Here is a 14,343-nt window from a genome sequence, read left to right on the forward strand (position 1 = left end):
CACCTATTCTTTTTCTATGACAACTTTAATTATAAAATGGGGCTCTCACATTGAGATAAAAATTCATTAGAACTTAAATTCTAAGTCTCATCTTTTGCTTAATCTGACCACTTACGACCTTCTGTTAATTTGACCATCGGAATCTTCGTCCCTGGGATAACTCCCGGGGCCTCTAACATTTTCTTTCTCTCAATAGGTTGGGCCCATCAACCTCGGATGCTAGAAATTACATTGTTGCCCTTGGCTCCATATTTGGCAACAACAATAGGCACCGCTTGTGGAAACATTTTCAAAACTTTCCCTTAAGAAAAAACAAATCTAATTTAATCCACTAGTGTCCTTGAAATGGTTGACAAGCAAGACCCTGTGCTTGATATCCAGAACTTAGTCACGATTGACCTGTTCGAGCTGGTCCTGAACAGGCTGGACAACCTGGTCCAACGGTTAGACAACATAGGGCATTCAACAGGACCTCATCAGAATCCATAGACAACATAGCGAGTGATATGCCCGTACCCTATAAGCTAGCGCTTGGGTGGCTCAGAGAGAGCCAACCCCTAGGAGTTAGACAACAACAATTGATGGGTGGTAAACTCTGTTCCAAGACCCCTTGGCTCCCTAGCTAAGGGGCCGACCCTATAGGGTCCCACGCCAAGCACAAGAATTTCGGTAGTCAACATCATCGCGTGGTCGGCGTGGGCGCTTGGGCCACTACAGTTACCCTCCAAGGATGGGAGACCGGTGCCATGCCTCTCCCCACTAGTTTCCGAGCTTCACGACCACCTCAAAGATTGCCGTGCTCGTAAGGCTTAGGATGTGTTGACGTCTAAGCACTCCGGGAACAAGGCCGACCTATCCCGTGTGAGAAAAAACCAAGACTAGATCGAAGCGACAATGTCATACATTGATCGGCACCTTGGAGATATTCAGGCGCAGATTGGCACCATTCTGGACCAGCTTCGGTAAGTAAAGGAGGGCCATGGTGACACTTCCACCAGTTGCCTTGCCTCATTTGGCTGAGTGAAGGCGTTTGTAGATTCCATCCTCTCTGAGCCCCTCCTTTCAAATTTCAAGGCCCCAACATTAGAGACCTATGACGGAAGTACAAATAACTAGGGATGTCAATTTTCCCCATTTCCCTGATCCCCGTGGGGATCTGCCTCGAATGGGGTGGGGATGGGGATGATTTTCCCCTCATGGGGATGGGTATGGGGAAATTTTCATCCCCATTAGTGGGGACAAGGCGGGGACGAGGAGAGCACTCCCCGCCTCGCGGGGACCCCAATTCCCGCCTCATGGGATCCCCACTAATATATATATGTATATATGTATGCATACGTTATATATGTTTATATGTACTCATATATCTATATATTAATATTATTAAAAATATGGTTGGATATGTTTGAATCTTTTCTAATAGGATTGTAAATTTTAATTATTTTTTTATTCTTTTTAAAGAAAAACAAAATGGTTAACATTATAAAAAATCACGGGGAATGGGGATCCCCGTGGGGACGGGGATGGGGATAACCTTGTCCCCATTAGCAAGGACAGGGACGGGGATGGTGGTGAGGATTTTTGCGGGGACAAGGATGGGGAGAGGCTCCTCGTCTCCGCCCCGCTCCGTTGTCATTCCTATAGATAACTCTCCGTTACCTTTTTATTTATTTATTTATTTTGAACGGCAAAAGAGGAGAGAGAAAAAAGGGAGCTCGTTTCATTTATTATTTTCTTTGTTCTTTTGTTTTTTATTTGATTCATCTAATAATTTTAATTAAAAATGGGAAAGATCATTGTTGCATTTTGAATAATCAGGTTTACTTCGAGATGATAGGATGAAATAATTGTAAAAGATCGGGGAAATTATTGATTGGATTGCAAAGATGTCAGGGAGATTGTAGCGAGAGAAAGCAACAGATGGACCTAGCAGATTAAAAGGGTTTTATTTTTTTGTCTTTGGAGGTAGCCATTGAAGCACTTTGAAGAACTCCTCTTCTCTAAGGCGTAACACCAGAAACTACAACAAGATTAGAGATATCTCCTCATTCTATCGAACAAATTATCCACTTTTACCAATTTCAAACTTCCCAATCTCAATGGTGTTACCTTGAAACCCAAATTTCTTTGATTTGTTCCTCAGCAGCAACCAATGCTTCTATTGCTTCAAAGTGCCCTCCAAATTCTTAGTTGTGAAAATTAGCACCCTGAAGAAGGCGATTTCTTTGGATTCTGCACATTCTTGGAGACAGGAGATGTATTTGTCGATACAGCTAAGAGAGCAATGCCAAAATTATTCTGTCCTTCCTCCATTTAGTATTTCCCCTTTTCTTCCTATGAAATCGGAATAGGCTCCCATACATGAGACTCACTGTGAGATATTCAATATGGTCGTAGGCCTCATGTATTTATGATTGGCATGGGGCGTTGTCGTTGGCTCCACAGCCTGGTGCAAAGCCATTGCATTGAGCTAATCTGATATCTAATGGTTGTGGGGCTCAGGTTCCGTGTGAAAATAATGTCCATCGAACATGACAGATTAGACCTGAACCCTGTCCAATTCCCCAACCAATGGTTTCATATATGATAAGTCTTATTGCTCGTACAAATCTGGGTCTCTGCTCATCGGCATCATTGCTTACTTTAAAGACTTTTACGCAAACGAATCTGCATTAGCTCCTCAAGTAACGTGCCCCACATGAGCCTCACAGCACGTCCCAACCGTGGCCAACGATAAGTGTGGGAGATGTTTCAATTTAGGCTCAGATCAGATGTATACCGTAAGATCTACTTTATGAGTGAGCCAATACCGAACCGTGGGAACCGGTAGCATTGTTTTTTGAAAAACCGGTAATCAAAACCGAATCAAAATCTGTCAGTTAATCGGTTAACGGGTTCGGTTTGTAAAATTTTCAGTTTTTTAAAATATTTATTATAAAATATATAATAAAAAATTATAAATATATATTAAATATTATATTTTAAATAATAAATAATATATCATATATATAAAATATACATAAATATATAGGAATATATGTATACTGATCATTTTGATTAACCACCGGTTTTCTATGTTGATTAACTGAAACTAAACCGACCAATTCGATTAACCGATTTTTTTATTCGGTTTCGTCCACTTCTTGAAGCCGATAAGCGCTCTCTCCCTCTCACCTTTCTCTACAAAAACACTGAAAACTTGCTTACCAAACAAGTTTTACTTGGGAAAACGCTTGCCCGAGTAAATGCACAAGCACAGTCGGGTAGCAAGCTAGACAAATGTAAGGTTAGTCTCACTTTATCCAAATTTAGCCGTGTGGAGATATAGTCCCTATGTGGTTGGTCGAACTCTTAATTAATTGTCTGAGTGCGCCAAAGAATAATTTTTGGGTCATGGCAGAGTTAGCTGGGCAGATCTAATACTGTGCATTAATTTAGTCCAGTCTCATGGCTTTCTTGGGCTAGCTACCTTGGAAAAACAATTGACTTGGTTGTTACTTGTTAGTGGTGGTGGTGTATTTCTTTATGCATATAAATAGACCAAGTTGGCCTATAAGAATTAATTCATTAGACATGGTCTCAATTAAGCACTGTCCGGCAACTCTCCACCGCCGGGCTTAGGGGCCTTCTATGTCTTGGCTAGCTGCAAGCCTTTAGCTTGTCACTTTAATTTCAACCTAAGATTATCTTTCTGTTGACAGATGGATAACCACAGCCATACAACCTCTTATCTTCTCAAACTTGATATCTTATGCCTCTTTTGGACAGAACATATGACCATGCAACGTCAATATCCTCTCTATCTCTCTCTCTGCCTTTTATCTTTTATACATCTCAGTCTCTATCCAACAAAATTATAGCCATCCATACATTGGTATCATAAGAATAGAGAAAAATATTAAAAAGAACTAAAATTACAAAGTACAAGGATTTTGGAAGACGTCTACATTCAAATACAAATGGTTCTACATTCAATGAATATTCATTGGATTGGATTGGACCTATAATAACACAACATGCCATTTGTTAAGAATATATTTAGGATCGTTTTTCATTTGACCATCATTTTTTTATCATAATCTTATTTATGCCCTCATCTTCTTCTCTCTTCCTCTCAGTTAGGGGTGTCAATGATATTTGAAAATCCAATTTTGAATTCGAGATTTAACACAAATCAAATTCTGATAATTCAAATATCTAATCGGTCAAATTCAGATGTGGCCTGATTTGATTTGATAAATATCTGAATTTGACCGATTATTTAATTCTTATATATAATATATAAAATATTTAAATGTTTTATGTATTTATATATTTTATATAAATATATAAAATATTTATATTTATTAATTACCTAAAATAATTATTTGATCGAATTCGAATCAAATCGAATATTCAAATATTTAAACAAATTTGGATATTGCCTGATTCGATTCAAATTCGATCCATTTACACTCTTAGTTTTCTTTTTTAGGCATTTTTTCTTCCCATTGGTTCCCATTTTCTGTCTCTTTCTCTCTTTCTTCTTCCCTGCTGTCCCATTACAACACACCATTTTCCCCTATCTTCTGGTCTCTCTCTCTCTCTCCTCTTTTGTTCCCTGCTGGTTGTCAGGAAAAGGAAGTATTAGGCTTGGGCTTCTGGGCCGGACCAATCCAACTCTGTTATATAGGGTGTTGTTCTACATTCTGAATCTTAATTTATTAATGGGGTACGTTCTGGGTGTGCATGTAGAGTCCCAATTATAGTAGGGTTGGGATTGGTTTTACCTCCTCTGACCCACTTAAAAGGCACGCCCAACTTGATACAAATGCTTTTCATGATTAACTTGTATCAAGGGTACAACTTGGGCTGGGTTAGCCCAAAACAACCTGAAAAACATGAAGCCAAGCTGGGTTAGAGCTGTGACCCTTGGGCAACCCTGCCCAACCCAACCCAAACCCAACATATCTACTTTATATAATCACGAATTGTATTGTATATATACCAACAGTTGCACACTTAAAAAGATAGGATTTTAGGTGAAACATAAGCATAACAGCACTCCTAAAGCGTGCAGGCTTCATCCCCATATGTATAGCAAGTCTAAGAAGTGAGAGTATTTTTCAAGAACAAGGTGGGAAGGAAGTGAACCAAAGCCCCAACCTGGTTGAATTGGATTAGTGTTGAATTCTATATTGGGTTTGGTCTTGGTTGATTACATTGAGTTGAAAGTCAGGTTAAGATTATGGTTGGGGGTTCGATCCTTAACGTTGGGCTCTATGTTTGAACTCAACCCAGCTGATGGTGGCTCAGTCGACAAGTTTTCTGACTGTTTACAGCGGAGGTTAGGGATCAAATCTCACTGTCCCCTAGGTTGAGGGGGGTTACGGGTAGGGGTGTCAATGAACTGATTTTGGGTTGGACCCCGTTCCATTCAAAGTCAATTTGGACGGATTGAATGGACCAATAAGAGTTATTAAATTGGACCAGTCCAGACTTTATGGTCCACAGTATTTATTGGATTGGGTTGGACCCAGTCTATTCGTAATGGATTTATAATGGAATGGATTGGATTGAATCAATATCTAATATATTAATAAGAGATAAGAATATAAGTGTTAATGGACTAGATTTGGGTTGAAACCAATCTAAATTAAAACTAATTTGAACAAACTGGATTTATTGGATTGGGTTGGACCCAGTCTATTCGTAATGGATTTATAATGGAATGGATTGGATTGGATTGAATCAATATTTAATCTATTAATAAGAGATAAGAATATAAGTGTTAATGGACCAGATTTGAGTTGAAACCAACTTGAACAGACTGGACGGTTCAGACATTGAATTGAATTAGACTGATCCAAAATGATTCAGAGTATTCTTTTTTTGGACACAACAATTCAGAGTATTCATTGGATTGGAGTTGACCTGATCCATCTGTAGTGGACTCTTTTTGGACCCAATCCGGTCCAATTGACACTAGTTACAGGCAGCCCCATTTGTGTATCACCGAATAAAAAACTAAAAAAGAACAAAAAGGTAAATAAGGGCATTTGCGTTTGCCGGGAGTCGAACCCGGGTCTATTGCTTGGAAGGCAATTATCCTAACCGTTGGACTACAAACGCTTCCTCAGAGAAAAAACACGTTATTGCGTTTGCCGGAGTCGAACCGGGTCTATTGCTTGGAAGGCAATTATCTTAACCGTTGGACTACAAAACTTATCGGTGGTAACCATTGTGTATGATAGGAAGAAATAATAGAAAACAAAACTATTAAACAGAAAACACGTTGTTCGCGTATGCATTTAGTAATTTCTTACTTGGCCTAAACTCTAAAGTCTAAACCAAACATTCAAATTCAAGGCATTCATCGAGATCATATGCATTCTACAATTGAGTTCATATCTGCGCCCCACAACGTTCTCTCGATGAGGATACTAAAACTAATGATGCCATTATTGAAAGATGAATACCAAATTAACGATAATGTAAATGTTTGCATACGAAAGGAGAGTTAGTATACGAAAGGAGAGTACCAGAACAGGATCCCGGTAGCTAGTTCTAAACTAAAGTCACAATAGCAGTTATTGCAATAGCAATTATGATAATAGCTGTAGGTCTTGAGTTTTGTAACCCCTTTACCTGGAAGGGGGTATCCCCTATTTATACTTGAGCTGCATGGAGGTAGGTGGAGATGAACGCCTAAGATGGGAGCTGTATGGGGGCTTGCAGGGAGTTTGGTAGGGTCATGTGAGCGCACCGCGGTTGGCTCCGTACAATGGGGGCAGGGTAACCCTTGCTGTAGTGGATCTCGTTCCTTGTTCTAGCGCTCGTGGGCTGGGTTTCCTAGCCTCGAATGGGCTAGGTTGGGTCACCCCACATCACTTGACCACCACTCCTGAGGCTGAGGAGAAGAATTTGGCTTTGGCCAATGGGAGTAGTAATGGTGAGCGCTAGTGGGCCCGACAATCGAGGTGTACCCTGTAATGGCGTCCTCTTTTGTGTCTCTACCTGGTTTGTTTTCATGAGTCGGGCCAAGGCTGCGAATGATCTACGACACTACTGCTTCGGTTGGGTGATCCGAAAGGTGCACTCAACGCTAATGTTTAGGCGTCGTCATCTGGGCCGAGGGCCAGGGGGAGGTTGGTGTATCCGGAAGCGCGTCGTTAAACACTTCGGAACACCAGCTTAAACATTTATAATTTTATTCCGATTCTCAAACAACTACTAACACAGTAAAGTGATGAGAACAGGTCATATCAAAAGTGAAGCGAGGGAAAAATAATTATGTACTTAGATCTGAGAGAAGAAAACACAAGTGTGAGTTGCAGAAATAAAAAAAAAATAATAATTAAAACCACATTCGAATAGTATTGAAAATAACAACTACATAAGAATAAATAAATAACAGAGACAAATAAACAACATGAACGAAATAAAAATGTTTGAGAATCTGATCAGAGGTAGCAGTCTACGGATCTCTCCTTCGACCCTCAAACTTCTCGAGCTAGGTCTTCTGTCTTACCTGGCTGAATTCCAAATTTGTAGAAAAGAAAACGAAAATCAAACGGAATGAAAATAAATTGCAGAAAGTAAATAACGAAATTGGAATTGAAAGAACAAAAATTAAAACTAAAATAAAGCAAAAGTGGTTGGGATCCGATTCTAGAGGTGGCAGTAGTGGTGTTGGCGAACTGCAAGTGTGAACCCCTCCTCTTGCCTGGGCGTCCTCATCTTCCTCTACCCTTGAACTTCTCAAGATCAGCCTTCCGTCTTACCTGGGGGCAGAATCCAACCCTTTCTCAGGAGCTCTTGGGTCATTTTTATAGAGAATGGTGGATATAACTAGAATTAGAGATAAAGAGGGGGTGGCTGTTGGGTTTTAGCAAAAATATTGGTGCCCTAGGGTTTAGAATGAAGGGTTAGGATGGTTCTAGGGTGATCTTAAGGCTGAGAAGAAAAGGAGAAAACACCCAATATTATATAAGGCTGAGATTTAGTGGCTAAAGGCTGAATCGTATGGATTAGAAAGGTGGCTCGTAGGGTTTGAATGCTAAAAAGAGAATGCCCTAGAATGGATGGTGGAGATTAGAAGGGATGGAAGGTGAGGATTTAGCAGTTAGGGGTGGCATGGGTTTGTTAAGAGTGAAAAGAATGGGTTAAAAGACACCCTAGGGTTTGCTAAGGCGTGGGGAGCATGGTAATACAACAGGAGGGGCGCCAAACTGGGTTTAGCAGTTAGGAGGCGCCCTCCTACTTTCAATTTTTCACAAAAACACCCCCTCTCTCAGCTGGTCTTCACATCAGCTTCCCAAAAACTACAATTCATCCATGAGACCTTTCGACTTTTGCACAAAATTTGTATAGACTCTCAGAGGTCATAACATTGAATTTAACTGGGAAAAGAGCATACTTTGACTATTCTTAGGCTGAAAATACCCCTGAAATGATGTCCTTAAGGCATCAAAGTGTAGAGTTATCACACCCCCCAACTTAACCATTGCTAGTTCCTTAGCAATGCAGCCTTAAAACTACACTGAGCATAAAGATCCTTCCCATCTCAAGATCATCCCTGAAAAAATTATTCAAGCATCCAGATTCCAGCATTCTTAAACTCTATATATATCAGTATTGGGCTTAAGGGGTAAAATCATCTTTCTTTGAATATTATAGAAACTTGGCTTAAAAATCTTATTTACCCTTCCATTTGTTGATTGTCTTGATAATCTGGTATTGATTTTCAAATTAGACATATATTCTTCTTATCAATTTTTTACAGTGGATTTATACCCCTAAACATGATATGCATACTTATTTTTTTTGTTACCTACCACTGTTTGACGCGAATCTCGACCCTTGCCTTATGTGAAGAGATCCGGTTACTAAGTGTTAGGTGATTGTCTTTGGCATTCCCTTTCCCATTTGACGCAAATCTCGACACTTGACTTAGGTGAAAAGACCCGATTACTAAATCTAAGGTGTCCATTGACCTTTTATTCTCTCTCTCTCTCTCTCTCTCTCTCTCTCTCTCTCTTGCAATATTATTTAGGGTAGTCCACTGTTTCTAACAATTTGAAGTATTTTTATCTAATTTCTCCATGTTTCTCTTCTTATCTTGGTAGGGGCAAACTTGGGAGTATTTTCCAATTCCTAAACGATTTCGACAATATTCAAATAAGACCAATTTTCACTCCTATCACTTGCTACCAATTTCAACAAAATTCAATATTGTTGTATCAATTTTCTCAACTTTTTCTGTTTAGGAATCGCTTTTAATGGAAAATTTTAAAAATTTCTCAGTAAACTTTAATTCTACACATTTAAAAGCTTAGCTTTAATCACTCTAGAACACCAGTTTAAAAATTTATAATTTTTACTATTTTTCAAACAACTACTAATATAGTAAATGGGTGAGAATGGGTTGTATCCATAGGGAAGCAAGGGAAAAATTAATATACACTCAAATCCGGACAAGAGAGCACAAGAGAGAAGTGCTGAAATATAAAAATTAATTAATTAAACTGAGAAAAATATAGAATTTGAACAGTACTGAAAGTTAAAAGTGCAGAAACATAAATAAATTAACAAAAGCAATGAAATAAAAATGTCTGAGAATCCGATCAGAGGTAGCAATCTACGGATCTCTCCTTCGACCCCCAAACTTCTCGAGCTAGGCCTTCCATCTTACCTGGCCGAATTCCAGATCTGCGGAAAAGAAAAACGAAGATCAAACAGAATGAAAATAAATTGCAGAAAGTAAATAACGAAACTAGAATTGAAAGATCAGAAATTAAAACTAAAATAAAGCAAAAGTGGTTGGGATCCGATTCCAGAGGTGGCAGTAGTGGTATTGGCGAATTGCAAGTAGGAACCCCTCCTCTTGCCCGGGCATCCTCCTCTTCCACTACCCTTGAACTTTTCAAGATCAGCCTTCCGTTTTACCAGGACAGGATCCTACTAGCTAGTTCTAGACTAAAGTCACAATAGCAGTTATGACAATAGTTGTAGGTCTTGTGTTTTTGTAACCCCTTTACCTGGAGGGGAATACCCCTATTTATACTTGTGCTGCCTGGAGGTAGGCAGAGATGAACGCCTAAAATAGGAGCCGTACGAGGGCCTGCAACATGTTTGCAAGGGCCATGTGAGCGCATCGCAGTTGGCTCCGTACAATAGGGGCAAGGTAACCCCTGCTGTAGTGGATCTTGTTCCTTGTTCTAGCGCTCATGGGTTGGGCCTCCCAGCCTCGAATGGACTAGGTTGGGTCACCCCACATCAGCACCTATAATTGTTGTATGATACATATGGAAAACTTGAGGAATTGGGAGCTTCTATGTGGGTGGTTTTAATGATGGAAGCCCTTTAAGTGCTAACAATTGGAGTGCTGCCAATTTCTGACTTTGCATGCATGGCTGTGATGGACGAGACATTATTATTTATTTTATTTGCCAAAAATACCCATGTTATTGTGAATTAAAGCAATGGGCATTTTGGTCTCAAAGTCGAACGAAAAAAGAGCACTGTATAATGTTTTGCACACTACATATTTGTATTCATATAGTCCTTTCAAACTGAGCCTAAGGTTGTGTTTGGTTGCAATGTAAATACACTGATGAAAAATCACGGCAGTGCAAATAATTTGTGTATAAATTTTCACTTATTTTTGTTTCAAATTTGAACTTATTTTATTTGGTTGCAATACAAATGAAATAAATTAAGATATGAAGCAGAATAAAGTAAAACACAAAGCAAAATTAAATGAAAATTTGCATTTTTTTTTTTATTTTTGCACACCTATGCATTTCCACTAGTTAAAATAAAATTGAACTGCAACCAAACACAAGTCTAATATTATAAAGACCAATACCAAGTCTAATGTTATGTGGTGCGTCTCAACCTTTTCTTATCAGTCTCCAATCATGTTGAAAAGTTTTCTTACATAGATCCCCTCTAAAAATGGCAGCAGTACAGTGCAGGAGTTCCACCAATACGAGATGTGGTCAGGAGAGGGACAGAGATGTATGCATCCTTAACTCTGTATTTACACACCCATTACATAACTATATCTTTGATATAGTCAGTTGACTAATTACCTAGTAATATATAACATTTAAGAGCCGGATTGATGATGAAAATGCAGATTGGTGTTAGATAATATTTTCAAATTAGGAGCTTAATTCTTTCTCCAGTTTCCACCAGACCGGACCACACGCTTAAATGGCCGTATCAAATTTTCGTCCCTTGCATATTTATAAATCTGTTCTAGCCAAACTAAAAGAAAGGTGGGTCCCGCCGTTTTAGCCGTTGGTGGAAAGTGTGAGTGGGGTGGCAAAAAGAGAGCTGTGAAATCCCCCTCTATTACATTAACTCCAGGCACCTACCTCTCCCCTTCTCTTCCCTTAAAACCCCAACTCCTCTCTTCCTTCTCTCTACCCATCTTTTATCATAAGGATTGTTTGTTTACTTTCTTTGTTTTCTGGGTAGGAAACGAGTAGCTAAGATTTCTATTCAACCAACTTCATTTCTGCTCCTAAACATTACTTTGTTTTTTCCCCTATTTCATCCCTTTCAACTCTCTTAGCAATTATGGGAGCTTTGTTTCTAAACTATTTCTCTACTACATCTAAGAAGCTTGTGAAGTCATCATCAAGTATGCATGAGTACTGGTGCTATGCCACTGCGTCGTCGTGGAAGACTCAGAAGAGCATGAGCATTGTGCGTTGCCAAAGCGGGGGCAACCACGCAAGTTCCACTGGGTTGTCTTCTGTTCGAAGTGAAAGTTCTGTCCCTGTGAGGACAATGGCTACCGCTAACGATCATAGCACAGCTCTGGTTTTGCCTCCCAATATTAACACCCATGATGACCAGACGCTGGTCAAGGATCTGGTTTCTTTTGTTGGGCCAACCACCACCCTGATGGGGTCCCATGATGGTATTGGGATTGTAAGGTTTCTTAAAGGAAAGCAGTTTCTTATCACTGGTGCAACTGGGTTTCTAGCGAAAAGTGCGTTTATTTTATTACTCCTTTATTCCTCTAAGTAGATTCTTTCTTATTTTTCGCTTTTCTTGTTTCTTATTGTTGTGTTGATTCATAAATGATAATGCAGTTGGGTTTTACTAGATATTTTTTTAATTTAATTTTGGCGATTTTCAGTTCTTGTTGAGAAGATTTTAAGGACAGTTCCCGACGTGGGAAAGATCTATCTCATGATCAAGGCGAAGAACAAGGAAGCTGCAATGAACAGATTGAAGACTGAAGTAAGCTTTCTTTTTTTTTTATTTGAAGAATTAATTCATTATTTCAAAGTGCTCATTTCTAGTACTCTTACAATTATATATATCATGGTTGATCTCACAACGTAGTTTTGCTTTAATTAATTAAAACTTGCTTCTGTGTTTAATTAGGTCATAAACACAGAACTTTTCAAGTGCCTGCAACAAACCCATGGGAAATCCTATCAAGCCTTCATGTTGAGCAAGTTGGTTCCTGTTGTGGGAAACGTCTGTGAATCTAATCTTGGAATGGAAACAGACTTAGTACAGAAGATTTCAGAAGAAGTGGATGTAATTGTGAACTCAGCTGCCAATACAACCTTCGATGAGAGGTACGTGAATCGGACTCAATTCTTATAAATTGCTCCTAATCAGTCGTCATCTAATTAATCTGTGTGATTCTGATTTCTTATGCTAACCACTAACCAACTTTTAATCGGTTTTTCAAAAATATACGTAGGTATGATGTTGCTCTTGACATAAACACACAAGGACCTCGTCGACTTATGAACTTCGCGAAGAAATGCAAGAAACTAAAGCTCTTTCTGCAGGTATCAACCGGTAAGTAGCAAGTAACACGTTAACAATAAGCTCAGATTGCTGTAAACAACAGTCTGACACCTGACAGATGTTGTTTCTATTCCTCCCGCCGGGCACACAGCGTATGTTAATGGTCAGAGGGAAGGCAAAGTAATGGAGAAGCCCTTCTACATGGGAGACAGCATTGCAAGGGAGAAACTCTCTCCAGATACCCCACCAGCATCCCTCCCAGTACTGGATTTTGAAGCTGAGCTTAAGTTGGCTTCAGATTCTAAGGAGGCTTGCGATGAGAGCACAGTGGCCCAGAAGATGAAAGAACTGGGTTTAGAGAGGTGAGTTGTTTGAACTAGAACCCAATTAATGATGAATTCAAATTGAAGCCTTTAGAATAGAAGTTCAGTAATTAATTTGATGATGATCTCGTTAACAGGGCACAGCTCTATGGATGGCAAGACACTTATGTCTTCACCAAAGCCATGGGTGAGATGTTGTTAAACAGCATGAGAGGAGACATACCGGTGGTCATCATGCGTCCAAGCGTCATTGAGAGCACCCTGAGGGAGCCCTTCCCCGGATGGATTGAAGGCATCAGGTACGTACCTTTCTCTCATGTATGGCTATGTCCATCTCCAGACAGAGACATCGGTCGAGCTTTCAGTTCTGAGTGCCTGATTTTTGTTTGTTTGTTGGGATATCTGATCAGGATGATGGACCCAATTATTCTGTCTTATGGAAAAGGCCAGCTGACAGGTTTCCTTACAGACCCAAAGACAGTCCTTGATGTGGTAAGTATTTCTTCCTTTTTCTTCACTTGTCTCTGCAGATTGGCGACCGGAGAAATTAATTAAACAGATGTTGATGAGATGTGGTTGTACGTACGTAGATCCCGGCGGACATGGTCGTAAACGCAACTATGGCAGCTATGGCGAAGCATGGGGCAGCCCAGAAACCTGAGTTGCATGTCTACCAGGTTGCTTCATCTGTCGTAAACCCACTAAGTTATCAAGACCTGGTCAGACTTTTCTACGATTACTTCACATCGTTCCCTTGTAAGGACTCAAAGGGGAGGTCAGTTCATGTTTCCAGAATGAAATTGTTCAGCTCCATGGATGACTTCTCCTCCCACCTACAGACGGATGTGATTCAAAGAAGTAGAGAGGTGGTATCCAACGGGAAGCTCTCCAAGAAAGACGAATATCTATTCCAAAAACTAACCGACCAGGCAAAGCATTTGGCCAACATATATGAGCCATACACTTTCTATGGGGGAAGGTGAGTATTGAGTACCGAGTAGAGACATGTTGTATGTTTGGATCGAGTAGAGTTTGAACACATTTAATTTTAATTAATCAACTAACGAACCAAACAAATGAAACTGTTGATAGGTTTGATAACACCAACACTGAGATGTTGATGGAGGACATGTCTGAAGAAGAAAGGAGGAGCTTTGGGTTTGATGCAAAGAGCATTGATTGGAAAGAATACTTCTCTAAAATCCATATTCCGGGTCTAAGGAGACATGTCATGAAGGGAAGAGGAATGTATTGA

The 14,343-nt window shown here is 39.7% G+C and overlaps 1 protein-coding gene and 1 non-coding gene across 2 annotated transcripts; one reads left to right on the forward strand and one right to left on the reverse strand.

Moving 5' to 3' along the window:
• Positions 1 to 6,039: 6,039 nt before the first annotated feature.
• On the reverse strand, positions 6,040 to 6,111 carry TRNAG-UCC (transfer RNA glycine (anticodon UCC)). Its single transcript has one exon. It is a non-coding gene; the product is annotated as a tRNA-Gly (tRNA).
• A 5,772-nt stretch (positions 6,112 to 11,883) lies between these two features.
• Positions 11,884 to 14,343, forward strand: MS2 (Jojoba acyl CoA reductase-related male sterility protein). The gene is made up of 9 exons (XM_088891429.1): positions 11,884 to 11,986; positions 12,137 to 12,240; positions 12,388 to 12,587; positions 12,716 to 12,816; positions 12,917 to 13,127; positions 13,226 to 13,387; positions 13,499 to 13,580; positions 13,679 to 14,067; positions 14,181 to 14,343. Exons 1-9 carry the CDS (start codon positions 11,899 to 11,901, stop codon positions 14,341 to 14,343), a joined length of 1,500 nt encoding a protein of 499 aa, XP_088747555.1. The 5' UTR covers positions 11,884 to 11,898.

The sequence above is a fragment of the Nelumbo nucifera genome, chromosome 7 (assembly GCF_055504915.1).
Source record: "Nelumbo nucifera cultivar China Antique chromosome 7, China Antique-T2T, whole genome shotgun sequence".
NCBI classification, from domain to species: Eukaryota; Viridiplantae; Streptophyta; class Magnoliopsida; order Proteales; family Nelumbonaceae; genus Nelumbo; species Nelumbo nucifera.